The following is a 23,181-nucleotide window of genomic DNA, read 5'->3' on the forward strand; positions in this document are numbered from 1 at the left end:
CTAAATTCATTAAAATACAATGAACACAAATGGAAAATATGTGCAGATTTCAAGGTAATTGCTATGGTACTGGGAATGCAACAAGGCTACACAAAGTATGCCTGTTTTCTTTGCGAGTGGGATAGTCGAGACCGAAATTCTCACTACGTGAAAAAGAAATGGCCTAGGCGAAGATGGAAAGTTGGTGAAAAGAATGTACAACAATCTGGTAGCTCCTGAATATATACTACTTCCACCGGTTCACATCAAACTTGGCCTGATGAAACAATTCGTGAAGGCCATGGATCCAACAGGCTGTGGGTTTGCATGTCTAGCTACCAAATTCCCCCGTCTTTCAGCTGCAAAAATAAAGGAAGGTGTATTTGTGGGCCCACAAATCAGGGAGCTGCAGAAAGATGCAAATTTTGAAGCATGTTTAACTGACAGATAAAAACCGCATGGGACTGTTTCAAAATGGTGTCGGAAAACTTCCTCGGAAGAAGAAGAGCTACTAACTACAAAGCAATGGTGAAGGATATGATCAAAGCATATCAGGATGTGGGGTGCAATATGTCTTTGAAGGTACATATGATGGACTCTCATCTGGACTACTTCACAGAGAGTTGTAGTGACGTATCGGATGAACATGGGGAAAGATTCCATAAAGACATTTCTACCATAGAAAGGCGCTATGAAGGGAAGTGGGTACCTTCTATGTTAGCAGATTATTGCTGGAATATCATTCGAGAGAAGAAAGATTCACAATACAAGAGAAAAAAGTGATGTGCATTACAAGGCAGTGGCTCATTGTTTGTCAATTTTCTGTAATTTCTCATGTCAGATAAATGCTTCAAAGTGTACACACAAAGGTTACTGTGTTATATGTTAGATCCCACCCTCCATTAATGTGATGAACTTATAACATCATAAAGATGTGCATTTGTTTGTCGAATTTCACCTCACGTTTGCTGCACTATATCAGAAACTGAAAAGAGAAATAAAATTGTGATTACTCATAAACTATCCCTGACAGAAAAAAACCAAAAACAGTTTTCAATTCAGCACTCAAAATACTACTAGGATCACAATATTTTTTATCAGAAATAGAAAAAAAGGTTTTTTTTGTAGAACAGTGTAATTGGGTGTTATAACGGATAAATATAATTTGATTCATATTCACAAAAATTGCAGTTGGAAAAAGAATAATATAACAAAAAATAAAAAATTAAAAAAAAAATCATATGGAAGTTAAAATAATGTGTCAAAAGAATAGAAATAAAAATAACATTCAAACCAATTAATTGAATGAAAATAATGATCAGTCTTTTTGATAAATATTTAAAAATAAAAAAAAAATTACTAGAGCTGACGAGATTCAAAGCCACAACCTCTTACCTGTGTAGCTATCATCCTGTCCATTGCACCACGCAACCAGACTATGTACTTCGACTTTTTTAAAGTTATTGAGCATCACAAAAAAATCCGAATTTTTTTTTGGTCAGTTACAAATGAGGGCCCACCAGAGTGAATGGCTACAAGGTATGATACCTGGGGTCTTAACATACATCACCATGTATTTGGTTTCAAAAAGTCGATCCCCCAGCTGGCGACCTCTCCTTGTAAGAATCCGCAGCAAGAAGACTTGTTTGTTTTATAATATGGAGTGATATACATAATCCTTCCTTGTAGGCCAGTCTGTTCTGTTTGTGAAAATCATGCCAAGATCCCAACAGTCACTCACAAGATTAGCCTGAATGTACAGACAAAAACTGTGGCTGGGGACTTTATTTATAATTTGTTGATACAGATGGATAGATAGATATAGATTTCTGCAAAAGTTAGTATTAATGACGCTGAACTCGTGAAACATTTTTAAAATTTTGTTATATTATTTGTTTCCTGTGTTTTTATTGGTTTTCATTGATCTCAGGGAGTTACTGAGCATTATCAAAGAAGGTGGTCGAAGTTTATCAAACTCTTTGCCCCTTCATGCTTCTGTTGATAATATGGTGAGAAGAATTTTAAAAATCATCCGAGAAGAATATATCTCAGCGCAACAGGTATGTAAGTATCCATCACTTTGTTTAATATTAACACACTGAATTAGTATACATGGCTGTAACTCAATGTTGGGAAATGCAGAGTCTTAAATTGTAGCTTCACTTTTGAAAAGATAAAATAATTTGAAGCACACAAATATAGCTACAGGTTAGATGAAATGATATTACTTACTTTTTAGGTAGGTTCTGGTAACTGCATAATTAATGGGGCATTGTCTTGCTTGAGGTGCGAGAGGGGAGAGGAGTCATGTGCATATGGTCTGGTTGTGTGCGCAGATTAAAAGTCAGTAACTATACATTCAAATGCATAATTTATTATAGCCTCTTGGTGTGAAGTCTCTGTGCACATTGGTGCAGCTTTCAATAAACTTTCATCAAATTTGATTTTTTCTTATATCTGTGTGCAGTTTGATTCAAATTGCATCACTGTAATACATTTGGTGCATATCTTTAATATATGGGAAACTCCTTTTAACCCTTAGCTGTTATGCATGTTGACAGGAACATAATTACTATGGAGGGATCTGTTGGGCTACCTTTCCATTCTGTTTATACAGAACCAGTGGTCTGCTGACTGTATGTTTACATTACTTCCTATTGTTCATAACACTTCTTGGGAGTAGGCTTTATGATTTTTTTTTTTAACAAATCAGAATTTAAAATACCTGGACAATTAAAGCGCAGCAAAATTTATAGTATATTTTTATTAGTGTGTTCTAAAAATAACAGTTGATAGTTATCTCTCTACTCACTCACCTCACAACATAACTATGTGGAAAAACACATTTCTTTTGTGAGAAATCATGTGAAAAGTTAGATCTGACTTTTTTCAAAGTAGATTGACTATTGTGTTCCATAATTCTACAAAGGGAGAAACTTAAGCCATTTTAATTTTAAAAGAACAAGTAATTTTGTATTGTCATGAGGTTCTGAATCATATTTTAATCACTTTCAACTTCGTGCATTTCACACAACCTGCTTTGACATACTCCAAACAAATTGGAACACCACACAGTTGACGCATATATTTCTTCTGTCAGTGTCTGGTGTTCCTCCCTTATGTCAAATATTCTTCTGATGGTGTCACTTAACTTTCATGGCAAGCATCCAATAGAAAGTCTATGCTTCATATGAGGCTCAGTAATGCCTCTTGCTGCAGTCTTCATGAAGATCCATCTGGCCTTTACTTCTACCTTTGGATAAGTTTCGTGTGCAACGTAAGAATTCACACCAAAAGCAACATCCACCACTGTGAAGAAAATGACCGAAGACCATTTTCTTACCCAGCAACTTGATGAATAAGCTGCATACTTTTGGTTGAGACAGTCCATGCCACCTTTTGTCGTGTTATAAAACATGATGATCTCAGGTTTTTCAGGGTTAAGGTAATTATTTACTGCAGGGTGCGTGGAAGTCACTTTTTAAATAAAAAAGTTCATTGTCTAGTTTTACTGACAAGTACCAGTTGTCACCTGAAGTATTTCTGTGCATATTTTCAGTAGGTTTCATAGTCAAAGAACAGAGTGTATGGGAACACTACAAGGGTGTGACCATTGCTGCCTTTTCCAGAATAAATATATGTGTTATACAAGTAATTTGTATGAGCATCAATCAAGTGCTGAATTTTGAAGCCATGTTTTGCCGGGTTGTTTGGCATATGCGTTCTAAACCCTCATCCTCCACAGAAAGGTACATGCATGCCATCGACACACACAGTTGCAGCTAGTAAAGTAGTAAAGTTGACTGTTTTGGATGTAATGTAGAAAGATTTGTGAAATTGCTGCTGACTTGTTTACTTTCTTTCTTTCCTCCTGGTCATCTTGTTGTCAATCACAATGCAGACAGTAAAAAGAGAAATCTTTCTTCACTAACAATGCATCAGAAAACATCTCTGCCTGTTCAGTCGGTTGCAGACCAGCTGTAAACTGATTCGTTCCTGGATTTGTCAATGGCTGAATACACCAATAGACAAATTAAGACAAATTAGTACCTTCAATTCAATGACATCAACATCTTGTAGATAACATAAGCGATCATTAGTGTACTGGGATCTAAGTTTAGATATTTTCATATTTGTCCATAAAATGATTTCATCTAAAATATCTTGGGTAAAGAACAGACAGATTCCATACCTCTAAAGCAGCAGTGTTTTCTTAGAGACTTTCCAAAGTCTGTGCAGTTCAGGAAGCTGCAAGATGATGTTTTGCTGTCTTATTCTTATGTTAACTGGTGACTGCTATTTTCTCTATTGAAAACAGTTTATTACTGAGGAACTAACCTGCTCCACTGTCATCAGCTATAACATCTTCTTTGCTTTCAGTTCCCTGCTCCAAATTAGTGTTGTGATCACTAAATATCTAGAAATCAGGGTCATTATCCCTGTCATCAAAGTCTTCATCTGAGAATTTATTTAGACGTTCTTTGACATCCATGTCTGTCTCGCATAAAACATTATGTGTAGAAGCTCTCCCTTCCCCCTCCCACGGAGAAACAATAGGATTCAACAAAAACACAACACACAAACACTATGGTACTTTTTTTTTCTCTCTCTCTTTTCAATACGTGAATGGAACAGGAAGAAGCCCTAATGATGCACTATTCGCGAGTGGAACAGGGTTGGAGGGATCAGATAATGGTACTGAAAGTACCCTCTGCCACACACCGCTACGCATTGCACAAAGATTTGCAGAGTACGAGTGTAGATGTATCAGTGAAAACAACAAAAAAGACTCCACATGATAATGAAATAACATCTATTGAAGATGAACTTTGGAAAGTGATGATTATTTGTTGAAGTTTAAGCTGGTGGTGGAAAATGAAATGAATGAACCTAAGTGAGCAGATGGAAGAAAGTGAGCATAATAAAATAAGTGATTGCAGCAAGCATGGAAAAGTATAATACATTTACTAAAACTATTGCAGTGAAACATCACTGTGACATAACATTTTGATTTATAGATTCTTTCACATTTTGGCATGCTTACTAGGAAAATGAGTCGATAATAACATGAAAGTATTCCCAAACAGTGAAAGATTTAAGTTGAATAATAAGACAGTAAATGTTTCTATATGAGTATGTAACTGATGATCGTGTTTTGCTTCATAAAGAGTTGTTGCTTATTGAAGTATATATCAGAGAATATGAAAACTAAAGAACATGCAAAGTGAGGTGTTTATTTGAATGTAAGACATTACAATATTACTCTGACATATATTTTGAAACCAATATCTTCTTCCCACCCACGAACCGTGGACCTTGCCGTTGGAGGGGAAGCTTGCGTGCCTCAGCGATACAGATAGCCATACCGTAGGTGCTACCACAACGGAGGGGTATCTGTTGAGAGACCAGACAAATGTGTGGTTCCTGAAGAGGGGCAGTAGCCTTTTGAGTAGTTGCAGGGCCAACAGTCTGGATGATAGACTGATCTGGCCTTGTAACACTAACCAAAACACCTTGCTGTGCTGGTACTGTGAACAGCTGAAAGCAAGGGGAAACTGCAGCTATAATTTTTCCCAAGGGCATGCAGCTTTACTGTATGGTTAAATGATGATGGCATCCTCTTGGGTAAAATATTCCAGAGGTAAAATAGTCCCCCATTCGGATCTCTGGGCAGGGACTACTCAGGAGGACGTTGTTATCAGAAGAAAGAAAACTGACGTTCTACAGATCGGAGTGTGGAATGTCAGATCGATTATTCGGGCAGGTAGGCTAGAAAATTTAAAAAAGGAAATGGATAGATTAAAGTTAGATATAGTGACAATTAGTGCAGTTAGGTGTCGAGAGAAACAAGACTTCTGGTCAGGTGAATACAGGGTTATAAACACAAAATCAAATAGGGGTAATGCAGGAGTAGGTTTAATAATGAATAGGAATGCAGGTAAACTACTACAAACAGCATAGTGTACACATTATTGTGGCCAAGATAGATACAAAGCCCACGCCTACCACAGTAGTTCAAGTTTATATGCCAACTACCTCTGCAGATGATGAAGAGATTGATGAAATGTATGATGAGATAAAAGAAATTATTCAGATAGTGAAGGGAGACAAAAATTTAATAGTCATGAGTGAGTGACTGGAACTCGATACTAGGAAAAGGATGAGAAGAAAACGTAGTAGGTGAATGTGGAATGGGAGTAAGGAAAGAAAGAGGAAGCCGCCTGGTAGAATTTTGCACAGAGCATAACTTAATCATAGCTAACACGTGGTTCAAGAATCATGAAAGAAGGTTGTATATGTGGAAGGAGCCTGGAGATACTGGAAGGTCTCAGATTATATAACTACAAGACAGAGATTCAGGAACCCGGTTTTAAGTTGTAAGACATTTCCAGGGGCAGATGTGGACTCTGACCACGACCACAATCTATTGGTTATGAACTGTAGATTAAAACTGAAGAGACTGCAAAGAGGTGGGAATTTGAGGAGATGGGACATGGATAAACTGAAAGAACCAGAGGTGGTAGAGAGTTTCAGAGAGAGCATTAGGGAACGACAGACAAGAATGGGGGAAAGAAATACAGTAGTAGAAGAACCGGTAGCTTTGAGAGATGAAATAGTGAAGGCAACAGAGGATCAAGTAGGTAAAAAGAGGAGGGCCAATAGAAATCCTTGAGGAACAGAAGAGATACTGAATTTAATTGATGAAAGGAGAAAATACAAAAATGCAGTAAATGAAGCAGGCAAAAAGGAATACAAACATCTCAAAAATGAGATCGACAGGAAGTGCAAAATGGCTAAGCAGGGATGGTCAGAGGACAAATGTAAGGATGTAGAGGCACATATCACTAAGGATAAGATAGATAATGCCTACAGGAAAATTAGAGAGAACTTTGGTGAAAAGAGAACCACTTGCATGAATATCAAGAGCTGAGATGGAAACCAAGTTCTAAGCAAAGAAGGGAAAGCAGAAAGGTGGAAGGAGTATATAGAGGGTCTATACAAGGGCGATGTTCTTGAGGACAATATTATGGAAATGGAAGAGGATCTAGATGAAGATGAAATAGGAGATATGATACTGCGTGAAGACCTAAATTGAAACAAGGCCCCAGGAATAGACAACATTCCATTAGAACTGCTGACAGCCTTGGGAGAGCCAGACCTAACAAAACTCTGCCATCTAGTGAGCAAGATGTATGAGACAGGTGAAATACCCTCAGACTTCAAGAAGAATATAATAATTTCAATCCCAAAGAAAGCAGGTGTTAACAGATGTGAAAATTACTGAACTATCAGCTTAATAAGCCACAGCTGCAAAATACTAAATGGAATTCTTTACAGATGAATGGAAAAACTGGTAGAAGCTGACCTCAGGGAATGTCAGTTTGGATTCTGTAGAAATGTTGGAACACATGAGGCAATACTGACCCTATGATTTATCTTAGAAAGTAGATTAAGGAAAAGCAAACCTATGTTTCTAGCATTTGTAGACTTAGAGAAAGCTTTTGACAATGTTGACTGGAATACTCTCTTTCAGATTCTGAAGGTGGCAGGGGTCAAATACAGGGAGCAAAAGGCTATTTACAGTTTGTACAGAAACCAGATGGCAGTTATAAGAGTCGAGGGGCATGAAAGGGAAGCAGTGGTTGGGAAGGGAATGAGACAGGGTTGTAGCCTATCCCTGATGTTATTCAATCTGTATATTGAGCAAGCAGTAAAGGAAACAAAAGAAAAATTCAGAGTAGGAATTAAAATCCTTGGAGAATAAATAAAAACTTTGAGGTTTGCGTCATTGTAATTCTGTCAGAGATAGCAAAGGACCTAGAAGAGCAGCTGAATGGAATGGACAATGTCTTGAAAGGAGGATATAAGATGAACATCAACAAAAGCAAAATCAGGATAATGGAATGTAGGTGAATTAATTTGGGTGATGCTGTGGGAATTAGATTAGGAAATGAGACCCTTAAAGTAGTAAATGAGTTTTTCTGTTTGGGGATCAAAATAACTGATGATGGTCGAAGTAGAGAGGATATAAAATGTAGAATGGCAATGGCAACGAAAGCATTTCTGAAGAAGAGAAATTTGTTAACATCGAGTATAGATTTAAGTGTCAGGAAGTTGTTTCTGAAACTATTTGTATGGAGTGTATGGAAGTGAAACATGGACAATAAATAGTTTAGGCAAGAAGAGAATAGATGCTTTCGAAATGTGGTGCTACAGAAGAATACTGAAGATTAGATGGATAAATCACATAACTAATGAGGAGGTATTGAATAGAATTGGAGAGAAGAGAAATTTGTTTCACAACTTGACTAGAAGAAGGGATCGGTTGGTAGGGCATATTCTGAGGCATCAAGGGATCACCAATTTAGTATTGGAGGGCAGTGTGGAGGGTAAAAGTCGTAGAGGGAGCAAGAGATGAATACACTAAGCAGATTCAGAAGGATGTAGGTTGCAGTAGGTACTGGGAGATGAAGAAGCTTGCACAGGATAGAGTAGCATGCAGAGCTGCATCAAACCAGTCTCTGGACTGAAGACCACAACATCATCATCTTCTTATTGGCCAATGTATTTGAAAATTTCCGCTCTCTCTGTCTAAAATGTATGAACTGAACAATGCACATTATGTGATTTTACCTTGTTCATCATGGAATGCTTTGCTGAAAACCATTAATATATAATTGGAGGCATAGCAGAGAAGTTGTAAAATCAAAGAACAATCTATTCTTCAGTGTGAGCTGATCAGTCAGCAAATCCTTAGAGTTAAGATGGAAATGTTTACAAATTTCAAATCCTTGTAAAAGACTCAATTTGCAGTATTTGCCCATTATATGGCATCCTCTGGTAAATGATTTAAAGTAACTTACTTAATGTCAAACTCTTGTTGTGTTAGATTACACATTATGAACTGGTTTGTTCACATTTTCTCAAGTAAATCTGTGTGATGATTTTATTGCCTGAAGTCAGTGTGTACCAGTGGTTTTTAATGTAACATGGGTTTTTTGTTTTTTAACTTGATTTCTTGTTGTAGCCATGGACTACAATTTTGTTTAATGTGTGGCTGCAAGATGTTAATTGGCTGAAATGCCTACCAAGTTATACTAAGTTTCATGTACTAGGTTCTAGCCAGCATTTATATGAGGTACAGGCATTGGTTCTACACATCACTCTCAATCTTCAGTCAGCAATCTCCACACCCTGCCATTGTAACATGCGTGCAGCTTACTTACTTCCACTTCTGAGAACTCGTATCCAGCAATCAGTCTTGTCCCGAAGATACTGAAAAGTCAGTGCTTCTCCATTTGTCCTTGGCACCAATATTGGCTGGTAATAAAGTAGAATGTTTTACTTGCCTTTGTTTAGCTCCCTTTACAAGTAATGCTGTTTTAATACTTCTGTGACTGTACTACACTTAATCCAAGGTTTAATTGTCTTTTATATGCTTATGTTAAATATTTTATATGATATAAGGTTCATTGAATACTAGTGCTCCCACTATGCATACTGTTATTAAGATTTTATGAACACTAGCACTCATACTTCGTATGTAGACATTATAAATTCTCTTCAAGTTGTCAGTATGTTGGTAGACATTGCTTTGGTTGCATATATTGTGTATGATTTGTAATTTGAAAATCTGTTGCTTGCTAGTCGTCACATATATTATGTATTCTTTTGTGATGTGACTTGATTTATTGATTCTTTAATGTAGATATATTGTGGTTCTAATGATAAATTATTGTACATTTGTTTTTAACATATTTTTGTGTACATTTTCTGCCGATTCTTTGTAGGACACTGTCATCTGATCCTTATTTGATATCTGCTTACCTAAGTTTTCAGCCTATTTTGAACTGTTGAAGTTGACAGATTAATGTGTTGAAACCGGCTAAGTGAATCCAATAAGATTTTTATGAAGCTGAATACTGACTTTTTTTCTTTGTTAATAACGAACCAGATGCATTTACTGTACAACATTTTTTTGTAATAGAGATTATGCTGCATTCAAGAATGCTTTATGTCATGTTTCCAGAACAAACAAGAGGAGGTTGATCCCCAAGAATCTCTTCATAAGATAGTAACATCAGAGGGTGATGATGATGATTACAGCAAACATATTCCACAGCTAAAATCCGCAATTCTTGAACATATCAGTGAGTTTCAAGTTGAACTTGAAACTAGGTAAGTATTTGCACCCATAGTTTTGACCCCAAGCCAAAATTCTCATGTTAATCCTTATGGACTGGTGTGTTGTATTATAATGTTAGTACTGATATTGGCTGTTGAAAACACCTCAAGCTTTAAGAGACTAAAGAGGTTACTCTGCAGAACTTCTATGTTGCAATATTATTGAACAATGAAATGTCCAAGATTGAATAATGACAATATTATAAAAAGGATAGATTGCTACTCACTATATAGAGGAGACACAGAGCCTCAGACACACATAACAAAAAGACTGCTGTACATTTAAGCTTTCATCAGCTGAAAGACCTTCTTCTGAAGGAGAGAACCCCCCCCCCCCCCCCACACACACACACACAAAAATCAAACCTCCCGACTGCACCTATCCTGTCCCCACCACGTCCCTGCTGGTCCCACAAGCAGCACTACACCTTCCCCAATTCCTACCGTCCTATCCCTCCCCGCCCCAGCCTCCTCCTTGCCCCCACCACCTGCACCAGACTGCTCTTCTCATCAAGCACAAGTGCAGACCACAGTCCAACCTCAGCAGCCAGAGGCATTTGTTATGTGTGTGTGAGCTGTGCTTGTGCAAATGTGTGTGTGTTTTCAAAAAACGGAAACTCCAGGTTGGAATTTCAACAATGAAAGAAAAGACAGATTGTTACTTACAATATAGATGACACATTAAGTTGCAACCAGGGACAATTAAATACGTTTACTTGTGTTTTATGCCTGTCTGCAACTTAACACATCGTCTTTATGATAAGTAGCAATCTATCTTTTCAGAAGAAGACCTTTCAGCAGTAAGCTTAAATGTGTAGAAGTCATTTTGTTCTGCCTGTCTGTGGTTCAGTGTCTCTTCTATATACTGAGTGGCAATCTATCCTCGTAATATTATCGTAATGAAGTCTTAGACTCTTCAACATGTGTATACAATGTAAATGCATTGGTAATATTATTTTAAAGATTAACACTAGATAGCAATAAAAATAGTAATATTTCTTTCTTTCTATGTGCAGGTGGTACATATCTATCGCTTCCATCAGCATTATTTTATGTTTCATTCCACATCAGAAGCAAGCTCTTTATATAAAGAACATCATTACACATTGTAACTACAGGGTGGTCCCGAATTCATGGTACAAACTTTAATGGTAGGTGCAGGACATTGTAACAAGGATATATTGTATAGGAATGTATAGTCCCAGGTGACGCGGTGAGGCGTAAACAGGGGAAATAACGGCCGAAAGGAAAACGAAAGATTTTATTGAAATCGTTGTTGACAAGTGTCATGTTTACAGTAAGTGTTCAAAATTGCGTCCACCATGAGCGATACATGCTTGACAGCGTCGGTGCAGCGATTGGCGTACACGTTCAAAGATGCCTGGTATTTCACGCACACCTGCAGCAGCTACAGATATGCGAGCAACGAGATCCTCATCTGAGTCAACTGGAGTCTCATAAACAAGACTCTTAAGATGTCCCCATAAAAAGTAATCGAGGCAAGAGAAATCAGGAGATCGGGGTGGCCAAGGGACTGGTCCACCACGCCCAATCCATCTAGCACCAAACGTGGCATTCAGGTAATTCCGTACAGCAGTGCTGAAGTGTGCTGGCGCTCCATCGTGCTGAAACCACATGCGGTTACGAATGGCGAGCGGAACATCTTGCAGCAGTTCTGGTAACACTTCTTGCAGAAAAATAAGATAGCTTTCGCCACAGAGTCGCGTGGGTAGTAAGTATGGCCCAATCAAAAAGTCGTTCACAATACCAGCCCACACATTAATACCGAAACGTTGTTGATACGCATGTGGACGCGTTGCATGTGGATTATCTGTTGCCCACACATGGGAATTGTGCGCATTAAAGACACCCTCGCGTGAAAATGTCGCTTCATCTGTAAATAGCACATGACCTACGAAATCCGGCTGCAACGCACATTGCTGCAACAACCACTGGCAGAAGTTCACGCGAAGAGGATAATCTGCCGGATTCAATGCTTGTACTTTTTGAAAATGGAAGGGGTGTAAGCGATTTTCATTTAACACTCTGCATACAGTCTGATGACTCACATGTACGTCACGCGCAACAGTTCTTGTGCTTGACTCGGGTCTATCAGCCACTATGTTCAAGATGCGTTCTTCCAGTCTTGGAGTGCGTACAGCTCTTAATCGACCAGCGTCATGTCTGTTGACGTCGAACGTACCTGTTTCACAAAGTTGACGATGTAACCGTTGAAAAATTCTATGATCCGGCATTCGTCGATTAGGATACTCCGCGTGATACATTCGTAACGCAGCTCTGGCGTTACCATTTGCACGGCCGTACATGTAATGCATGTCTGCTTTTTCTGCATACGTAAAGTCACCCATCGTCTACGGCAGCACAATTGTGAATGGCGCTTGTCCCTACTGCGATACATCATGTTCATCTACTGCCCTCTACCGGCAGTGACACCAACCGATCACTCCATTTCTCTTTCCCCTGTTTACGCCTCACCGCGTCACCTGCGACTATACATTCCTATACAATAAATCCTTGTTACAATGTCCTGTACCTACCATTAAAGTTTGTACCATGAATTCGGGACCACCCTGTATATGACTTGCACATTTTTTATACACTTCATATAGAATTTTTTTTTTTTTTCATGTCTTTACTTCAGGGGCGCTTTGTACATCTTCCCTTCTTGTTTTATCTATTGTTCACATATCTGTTAGCTAGCCCTGGTCTTTCTGCTGGAGGTTCTTGATTTTCATCTTCTTATGTTGTCATTTTGGCCTTTTACTATTTGTTGGATTTGAAAATTCTGATTTCTTGTGTGTAGTGGGACCTTCCAGCTGATCTTTTCATTCTTGTAGGAACAATCTTCTGGTAATATTATTGGTCTCATTATTTCTGATAAATATTATTTAAGTATATATTCCAGAAATACGCAGGATACAGAAAAATATTTCACACGACCAGTGCCTTGTTCTTCTTGATGTGGAGTAGGTGGCACACATTTCATCCAATGTATTGACCCTTGCTTTTGTGGAATTGCACATTATGATGTTTTCAGAATTCTTTTTCTCTCAGGTACTGTCATCTACCTTGTTATTGAAATGGTTATAATAGAGGGAAACATTCCATGTAGGAAAAATATATCTAAAAACAAAGATGATGTGACTTACCAAATGAAAGTGCTGGCAGGTCGACAGACACACAAACAAACACAGACATACAAACAAAATTCAAGCTTTCGCAACAAACTGTTGCCTCATCAGGAAAGAGGGAAGGAGAAGGAAAGACGAAAGGATGTGGGTTTTAAGGGAGAGGGTAAGGAGTCATTCCAATCCCGGGAGCGGAAAGACTTACCTTAGGGGGAAAAAAGGATGGGTATACACTCGCGCACACACACACACACACACACACACACACACACACACACACACATATCCATCCACACATATACAGACTTTGTGTATGAAGTTCTTGTTCATCACATATGAAGTGATTGTCAAAACCTTTGAAATTCAAATAAGCATCTGTTTATTTTGCACTGCTTCACATTCACAAATTCAGGAGGAAATTCAGTTTTATTTTTATTAACAGTTCCAACCAAAGTAAGTTCTTCCTCAGCAGCTCTTTAGACAAGCTGCAGTTAGTACACCAATTGGCTGTTGTTACATTGTAGCCAGCCCCCTCAGTTGCCTTGATCAGTGAAATAAGGCCTTGTGGCAAGTTTGAAATGTTGTGTGACCAGTCTCTCTCACTTTTGATCAGTATCTCCATGGCAAGAATGCACTAAGTCCTGGCATCACAGGTGGTTAGAATTTTCAGATCATATTTTTAAGTCTTGCTTGGTACATACTGGCAAAAACTACGCTTTCCTCTGAAGGTGACCAACTGTTCATCCACTGTAGTTTATTCTGACACTGCAGTTCTTGTTACAGTTTGCCTGGAACATTTCACATACTTCCTTAGTGGCTGTAAGGTTAACCATTTTCATTCTCTCTTGTGTGCTTTAAATGTCTTCAAACCATATGTGTTGGGTTGGCAGAAGAGCCAACACCGTGTTACGAGAGGAGGCCGAAATGCACGCATTTTAGCTCACGCAGGCTGGCGTGAGGAGGGAAGAACTATACTGACGTGAGGTCTGGAACATGACAAGGAATGAGAATTCAGAAAGTGGACGTAATTAGTTTGATACTTAACTTTAATCCATTAATGATGAACATCGCTCTTGACGGTACATGATTCACAATATTGTCCGTTTAGAAGACATAGTAACTGAATATGGCGCCTTGCTAGGTCGTAGCAAATGACGTAGCTGAAGGCTATGCTAAACTGTCGTCTCTGCAAATGAGAGCGTCTGTAGTCAGTGAACCATTGCTAGCAAAGTCGGCTGTACAACTGGGGTGAGTGCTAGGGAGTCTCTCTAGACTAGACCTACCGTGTGGCGGTGCTCGGTCTGCAATCGCTGATAGTGGCGACACGCGGGTTCGACGTATACCAATGGACCGCGGCCGATTTAAAGGCTACCACCTAGCAAGTGTGGTGTCTGAGGGCGACACCATAGTATGCGTTGGAACGGGAAATTTGTTGATTCCAAAACCATTTCTGCCCCAAAGGTCCTGTTGGTTCATATGATCAAAGCAGTGAAAACTAGCCAAAATAAATAACCAAACAAAAGCCTCAATTTCAGCCATATCTTTTGTTTTGTTTCTAGGGAGAATTCCCTCACATAGATTTTTTGAACATACTTTCATCAAATAACAAAGGGAGCAGTCTAAAATTGACTTCACTATTCTGATTACATGACTCACACCTGGTAGTAGACTAACAGTATTTTGAGGTTGTGCCCTTACATTTCTTCGTGGAGGGTTCTTCATCCATTTCATTAATTTGTCTTTTTCGAAATACAAATTGTTATATTCAAAACTTGAAGAATGGAAAATTTGGGATGGACTGTAACACCATTATGAAAAGGATAGTTGCTGCTCACTATAGCAGAGATGCTGAGTCCTAGGTAGACACAAAAAGACTGTCAGAAAGTGAACTTTTAGCCAACAAGGCATTATGATGATGGAGGCAAGGAGGGTAAGGAGGAGGCTGGGACGGAGAGGGGAAGTGGGGTAGTGGGCTAATGGCCGGGGATGGTAAAGTGCTGCTTGTGGGAGCATACTGGGACAAGGCGGAGAGAGGGTAGGGAAGCTAGATGCAATTGGGAGGTTAGACAGAGGGCGGGGGGATGCAGTGGAAAAGGAGATTAGTAAAAAGACTGAGGGTGCATTGATGGAATAGAGGGCTGTGTAGTGCTGGAATGAGAACTAGCAGTACACCATCCTTTACTCCATCAATGCACCCTCATTCTTTTTAATTCTCTCTTTTTGTGCCCCTGCCCCCCTGCTCGCCATCTAACCTGCAACTAGGTGCTCTACCCTCTCTCCACCTTGTCCGAGTACAATCCCACAAGCAACACTTTACCGTCACCCACCCGTACCCCGCTATACTTGCCTCTTCCTGCCCGAGCCTCCTCCTTACCCCCCACCACCTGGTTGCCTCTCCCAAGATGCACTGCTGCTCACAGTCTGGCCCCAGAAGCCAGAGACTATGGCCATGTGTGTGTGTTGTGTGTGGGGGGGGAGGGGGGGAGTCGGTCTATTTTCCACGAAGGCCTTTTTGACTGAAAGCTCACTTTCTGACAGTCCTTGTTGTGCTGTCAGTGACTCAGCATCTCTGCTATATGGTGAGTGGAAACTATTCTTTTCATAACACTGTTATTTTCAAAACTTACTTCATTGTCATCACCATCCATACTATATGTTCCTGTTGTTCACACTTCTCAGATGACTCTGAATCTAATTAATCATATGTTATTTCTGCTTCAACTTCTTCTAGTAACCTCAGTATTCATCTTTTTTTTTCTTCGTGCATACAGATGTACTGTATATCAAGTTGTTACTGTACAATGACAGAAAGCAAACTGACTCCAAGACTTTTATTTCACATGGAAAGCAGTTACAATAGCAGTACTAGATGACAGTGGATACTCTTAATGTAAAATGGAATGTGAGAACAATGAAACTGCTGTAAAATTTTTAAAAAATTGCCACTTGGTATTATTTTGATTTTTGTTACACTAGGACTGATGATGCGGGATCTCCTAAACACCACAGTGTAAATTTGTGTCTACTGAACAACTATGATAACTGAAATTTAGTGTGTTCTAATTCAGTTACTTACATAACTAACTTTTACAAGCTTTCAGAGCCAGTTGCTCCTTCTTATGTTGGAAAGGTTGAAGGCGAAGGATGAAGATGAGGGAAAAGCACTAGAGAGGTTTAGGGAAAGGGATACAGTTCAGAAAGGCCACCCAGAAGCCTGGGTCAAGGAAGACTTACCAGACAGGATGAGAAGGAAAGACTGATTTTTGGGGACTGCACTGGATAAGATTTGAAAACATACATAACTGTTAGATATAGAGCTAACAGGAGTTGAGATATTCATGAAAATTTAAATGTGTGAGGTTCCCACAGCACACCATGTCAGCACTAAAGGGTTAATGTACTAGATAAAAAATGTTACAACTGTGTGAATAAAACATCACTCAAAATATTGATGTGCAGACAGAATTTCTCCTATTTATAATAAAGTCTGTTTTAAAAGTCTATATATTTTTTGTTAACCTGAACATGTTATGCTTCACTTCATTTTCGGTCCAATCTCTTCCAGTAATAGAGGAAATGACACAGTAGTGCAGAGGCTGAGAGACTGTTATGCAAACCATAGTATGACATGAGAGTTCTGGAATGCTGTCATGAAAATTGAATATGGCAGAATAGTGAAGAACATTTGGGAGAGATAACATGACAACCCTTGATCCTCAAGAAGAAGCAGGAGTGAAACAGGCTCACTATGCTTGCAAAAGCAGCACTGAGAAAGCAAGACAAATGGTAGAGCCCTAAATTGGAAAAAAAAATCTGTCTTTTGAGAAGAAAAGACAGAGGTTAATTGACCAAGACTAAGGAGGCAGCAGGTATCATTGATACCCTTAGTGAACTCTCAACCTTGTGGTAATGGACTAAATGAGAATCAACATGGATTTGAAATCAAGACCTATAAATTAAAGAGTTGCCAGAGTAGAGGAAAGTGATTGTGAAATGGCACAACTTCAAAAAATTAAACATACTAGATAGCAAGACATACTGAGGGGTCTTTTTACCACACAGCACCTAAACCTCATTCTTGTATCTGAGAAAAAGAAATACATAGCATTGTTGATTTGGTAACAAAAAGTGATTATTCCTGTGTGAGTGTTTTGCATCTTAAATGTACTTGTTTAGTGTAGATTATAGTGATTGGTAAATCTAAAAATGTAATCTTGTCTGTGTGTTACTGATTAAAGTGGATAAAGTGACAAATGAAGACCTGGGTGCGTATTATCACAATGTTTTTTTTTTCATTTAAAAGAGTTGTCCAATATTATCTATCACAAAATGTGCAATGTTATGAAGGACTGGAGGATGCCAGAAAAACTAATCTGGATGGCACAAAAATATGTTCCTGGATTACCCAGTTGAATGAAAGTATGAAATGATATTTTGGCCACTTTTGAGACTTGGTCAATCATCAGAGTGACAGATTTTCTCCAGCTCTTTCGAACCTTGTTTTAAAGGAGGAGAATTATGGCTGATGCTAGAAACAAATGATGGGCTGTCACAATGCCTTGGGATATACTGATCATGTCAGTGTACTATAGCACAATAGGAAAATTGCCGTGCGAATCACTACCCCACTTGACGTTTAAGGGATCGGAAGGCTGAACTGAACATAATTGATGACCAAATCAAGTAATAAACTTTAAAGAGACAAAATTATACGAAACAAGCAATGTTTGCTTAAAATGGAAATAATTTGAAAGGGTCAACATATTACACTATCAGTGGGTAACTGCAACTCATGAAAGTATTCAGGAACAGGACATTAAGAATAGGTCAAGGTGACCAATACTATTCCTTCATAATCTGCTTGCCTTACATATCTAAGACAGAGGAAGGTGTGACTGTACTACACTTTTATATGAACCTCTGAAAAAGAAGTGTCACAGCAGATGGAGCAATTACAGTGAAATGCACCTTTTTAGGTAGATTTTTAGTTTCTTGTTGACATTATCGTAAAATATCAAATAATGTTTTGGGCCTGCATCTGGGCGATCATTGTTTCCTTTTCTGGGGAGAGGAGATAATGATACCCTGGGTGCACACCAGAAAATGGGAATGTATTCTATCCACTATGAAAATTTCAAGCCCACATTCTTTGAAATATTTGATAGCAGAAGCTATGATAAAAATAAGAGCCATTTCACTGAAGAGAATTACAGTGTAAATTACATTTTGTTGGGTATTTTTAATCACCTTGTACTATTTGGGGGTCATATGCAAGCTGGTTTGTTACAGTGTTGTGTGAGTCCACCAGTCTGTTTGCACAGCAGTGCTGGCTCAACACACTGATGAATAGTTGCGGAAACACACTGCAACCCTATCTGGTAGTTAAAGATGCTTTTGCTGTTACTGGGTGATGATAGCCGAAGGAGACATTTGTATGCCATTAAATTATGCAGTTAAGATGCTGTAAGAGTCGTTAAAAATTAAATAATTTGGGATTAGATCTGTTAGTTTTAAAATTGCACAAAAAAAAGAAAGAAAGAAAGATAGGATGTTTACTTAATGTAACAAAGGACACTTCCTCTTGTAACCTTGTTTAGTCCAGTTAGCATTTGTTACAAAAAGTATTCATGGCTCATTTATTATACCCTTTTATTAATGGCACAATAATGAGGAAATATTAGTGTGATAAACTCAGGTATCGATGATTTTCAGCTATCTACATCTATACTCTGGAAACCACCATGAGCTGCATGGCAAAGGGTATGTTCCACTGTACCAGTTATCAGGGTTTCTTTCTGTTCCATTCACATATGGAGCACAGGAAGAATGATTGTTTGAATGTCTGTGTGCATGCAGTAATTACTCTAATCTTGTCTTCATGATCCATGTGTGAGCGATCGTAGGGGTTTGTGGTATATCCCTAGAATCATCATTTAAAGCCGTCTTTTGAAACTTTGTTAACATACCACACTCTCTTGGGATAGTTTGTGTTTATCTTCAAGAGTCTTCCATTTCAGTTCCTTCAGTATCTCTGTGACACTCTCCCACGGGTCAAACAAACCTGTGACCATCCATACTGCACTTTTCTGTACATGTTCAATATCCCCTGTTAGTCCTATGTGTCCCACACACTTGAGCAATATTCTAGAACAGGTCGCATGAATGATTTGTAAGCAGTCTCTTTTGTAGACTGATTTTGCTTCCCCAGCAGTCTACAAATAAGCCGAAGACTACCACCTCCTGTAACCATGACTGAGCTATGTGAGCATGCCATTTCATATCCCCACAAAGTGCTACACCCAGGTATTTGTATGAGTTGGCTGATTCCAGCTATGACTTATTGATATTATAGTCGTAGTCTACTACATGTTTTTTCATTTTGTGAAGTGTGCAGTTTTACATTTCTGAACATTTAAAGCAAGTTGCCAAACTCTGCACCCCTCTGAAACTTTATTAGGATCTGACTGAATATTTGTGCAACTTCTTTCAGACAGTACTTCATTATAGATAACTGCATCACCTGCAAAAAGTCTGAGGTTGCTATTAATATTGTCTGCAAGATCATTAATACACAACATGAACAACAAGGTTGCAACATACTTCCCTGGGGCACATCTGAAGTTACTTGATGATCCCCATCCAAGATAACAAGCTGCGTCCTCCCTACCAAAAGGTCCTCTGTCCAGTCACAAATTTTACTTGACCCCCCCCATATGATCGTATGTTTGATAGTAAGCGTAGGTGTGGTACTGAGTCGGATGCTTATTGGAAATCAAGAAATTCTGCATCTACCTAGTTACCTTGATCCAAAGCTTTCAGTATGCCTCATGACAAAAGTGTGAGTAGAATTGCACATGATCAATGTTTTCAGAATCCTTGCAGGTTGGTACTGAGGAGGTAATTCTGTTCAAGATACCTCATTACTTGTGGACTCATAATAATATGTTCTAAGATTCTACAAAAAATCGATGTCAAGGATATTGGACAGTAGTTTGTGGATTGGGTCACTTTTACTACCCTTCTTGTAGACGGGTGTGACCTGTGCATTTTTCAAAGAACTGGGCACAGTTTTTTATTCAAGGGATGTACAATAGATTATAGTCAGAAGAGGAGCTAATTCAGCAGCAAATTCGGTATATAATCTTAACGGGAGTCAGTCTGGCCCAGGAGCTTCATTCAATTTGAAAAATTTCAGCTGTTTCCCAACACCACTGATATTAATACTCATTTCATTCATCTTTTCCGTGATACAAGGATTAAATGGGGGCAATTCTCCTGGATTTTCCTTGGTAAAGCAGCGCTTGGAAATGGATTTAAGCATTTCAGCTTTTGCTTTGCTATCCTCAATTTCAGTTCCTGTCTCATTCGCTAGAGACTGGACATTAACTTTGGTGCCATGAACAGCCTGTACATATGTCTAGAATTTCTTTGGGTCTTGTGAAATATCATTTGATAATATTCCGCTACGCTTTCTGCTACAGTAGCCACTGAAGGCATCACACATTGCTCTCTTGACAGCAGAACACGTTTCATTCAGCATGTCTCTATCTAGAACCCTATGCTTTGTTTTAAACTTATTATGCAGTACTCTGTCTCTTTATACATTTCTTTACAGTGACTGTATACCATGGAGATTCCCTCCCATTAGGAACTGTTGCTTGGATGATTGGTTAAAGAGCTATGTAATGAACATCACATTATTGCTGTATGTTATTTTTTTCCTTTTTTTTTTTCTCTAATTACTGCAAGGAGGTGTTGGTAATGGTTTGTATTGACAATCTTCAGTTGTTGACTAATAATGTTTGCCATTGTCATGTATACGTAATGCTGTTACGACATACTGTTGCGGAAGTGCAAGAAACTGTTAGAAAAGTAACGATGATGAATTTACCCCTACAAAATTACATTGCAGAAAAGTAGAGCTTTTGTTATTTCTATCATAAGAACAATGTTTTAAGGCAAGATGAAAATAACTCCTTTGAGATCACAGTATAAGAACATTTGATATTTTTTGAAACTGGTGTTCATTCTGAGCACAAATGTTGTCATTTTGCGTCCCTCATATTTCTCCAAAATTGAAAAAAACAGTTGTTGCAATTCTTTGTTCAGAGCTTGACTGATAATCCCTTCAGTTTTTGTATTCGAAGTTTCTGCATTGACAGTGTTATTTTATTGAAAAAATTTTAGTTCTAACTCATTCATTCTTCCTTTTTTACCAGTGCAGATAACATTGCCCAACAAGCAAGTGAACATATCCATTCGAATGAAATAATAATGACTCTAGGGAAATCTAATGCAGTTCAAGCTTTCCTGAAGAAAGCTGCTGCTTACAGAAAATTTGAAGTCATAGTCGCAGAATGTGCACCATTTTGCCATGTGAGTAAATGAGTTTGTTATTCACCGAGTTAGTAGAATTTTTTTTTTTTTTTTTAGAAAATATAAATGTTGTCTGTTCATGTTAACAGCTGATTGTTATATCTGTTACTGAAATGAGATAACTTGATATCTGATAAACACTGGGTGTTACTTGTAGTTAAGTAAAAGTGTTCACAAATTAAGGATAGATTGAAAGACTTGATTTAAATGTTATCTGTTTGGGGTGATATTGTGTTCTATCCTGGAGCATCATGCATCGAAACAGTTGTGGTTTGCTGTAAAGAGCACAAACTGGGCCTAGAGTAACCAAAGCATAATTGAAAAGCCGCAGTCGAAAGAATATACAAGAAATAACACTTCCTGTCAGATGCGGGTACACAATGAGAGAAATACAATGAGTGCTATATAGTATAATGATGCCACACACATTATATGTTTAAATTCATAATAGTGGAGTCTGGAGGAGGAGGAGGAGATTAGAGTTCAACATCCCGTCGACAATGAGGTCATTAGAGATGGAGCACAAGCTCGGACTGGGAAAGGATGAGGAAGTAAATCGGCCATGCCCTTTCAAAGGAACCATCCCGCCATTTGCCTGAAACAATGTAGGGAAATCACAGGAAACCTAAATCAGGATGGCTGGAGACGGATTTGAACTGGCGTCCTCCCGAATGCGAGTCCAGTGTGCTAACCACTGCACCGCCTCACTCAGTGTGTGAAGTCTGGTATAATAGCACTGGTCAGTAATTAACAGGGGTATTCTACATAGTTGTTGCGAAGATCAGATGTGCAAAATAATCAGCCTAGTTTCCAATTATAGTTGGCTTGTTGTTAACTTTTGTGTCATGAGGCAACATTGTAGAAAAGCTCAAGTTAGGAGTTTTTTGCCCTGGCAATCGCAGAGCAACAGTGGCAGTCTTTGACAGTCATACCTCTTGGATCAGTTGCCACTCAATTGAACTTCCATCATTGTGTCTGTGTACTACTTAACCCTACTACATCCCTCCACATCTCTGGAAAGCCAAAGCAGAGGGCATGGTGGTATTCAAATGATGGAAGTTCTGCTAATGAGACGGTGCGGCTCATACAGCATTGTATTGAAGGCCCATGGGACGGTGGACCTCTTTGTTGTTGGTGGTGTGCAGGATGAGGCATTTAGTTGTACCGTGCCTGTATGCGGTCATTGTTGAGTTGCAAGCCTTATCTTCTAGTGCTTGTGCAATGAGGAGAGTTAATCCACTATGGCAGCTCTGACACAAATAGTGGTTTAGTAGGGGCAAATTATTGCTGTAACTCATCTGTTTGGGATATTTTATTAATCAAAAGTATTAGTTTGTTCCTTACTGCAAAGAGTCGCATTTTGGAGCCCTGAAAGATTATGCATTTGTCTGATGACAGCTTTCATATGATGATGAACATCAATTTTTTTCTCACCTTCAGTAACCACTACAGCATTTTGATTTTGTAGTGTTAAATCGTTGCAGTACATGTT

At 38.6% G+C, this 23,181-nt stretch overlaps 1 protein-coding gene across 1 annotated transcript in view; it reads left to right on the plus strand.

Moving 5' to 3' along the window:
* LOC126481175 (translation initiation factor eIF-2B subunit beta) overlaps window positions 1–23,181 on the plus strand; it is a 74,026-nt gene that overhangs the window by 21,986 nt on the left and 28,859 nt on the right. The window contains exons 3-5 of the mRNA XM_050104747.1: window positions 1,910–2,039; window positions 10,010–10,158; window positions 21,533–21,689. Of these exons, the coding sequence (XP_049960704.1) occupies window positions 1,910–2,039; window positions 10,010–10,158; window positions 21,533–21,689 (436 nt within the window). The remainder of the gene's footprint in view (window positions 1–1,909; window positions 2,040–10,009; window positions 10,159–21,532; window positions 21,690–23,181) is intronic.

The sequence above is a fragment of the Schistocerca serialis genome, chromosome 5 (genome assembly GCF_023864345.2).
Source record: "Schistocerca serialis cubense isolate TAMUIC-IGC-003099 chromosome 5, iqSchSeri2.2, whole genome shotgun sequence".
Classification (NCBI taxonomy): domain Eukaryota; kingdom Metazoa; phylum Arthropoda; class Insecta; order Orthoptera; family Acrididae; genus Schistocerca; species Schistocerca serialis.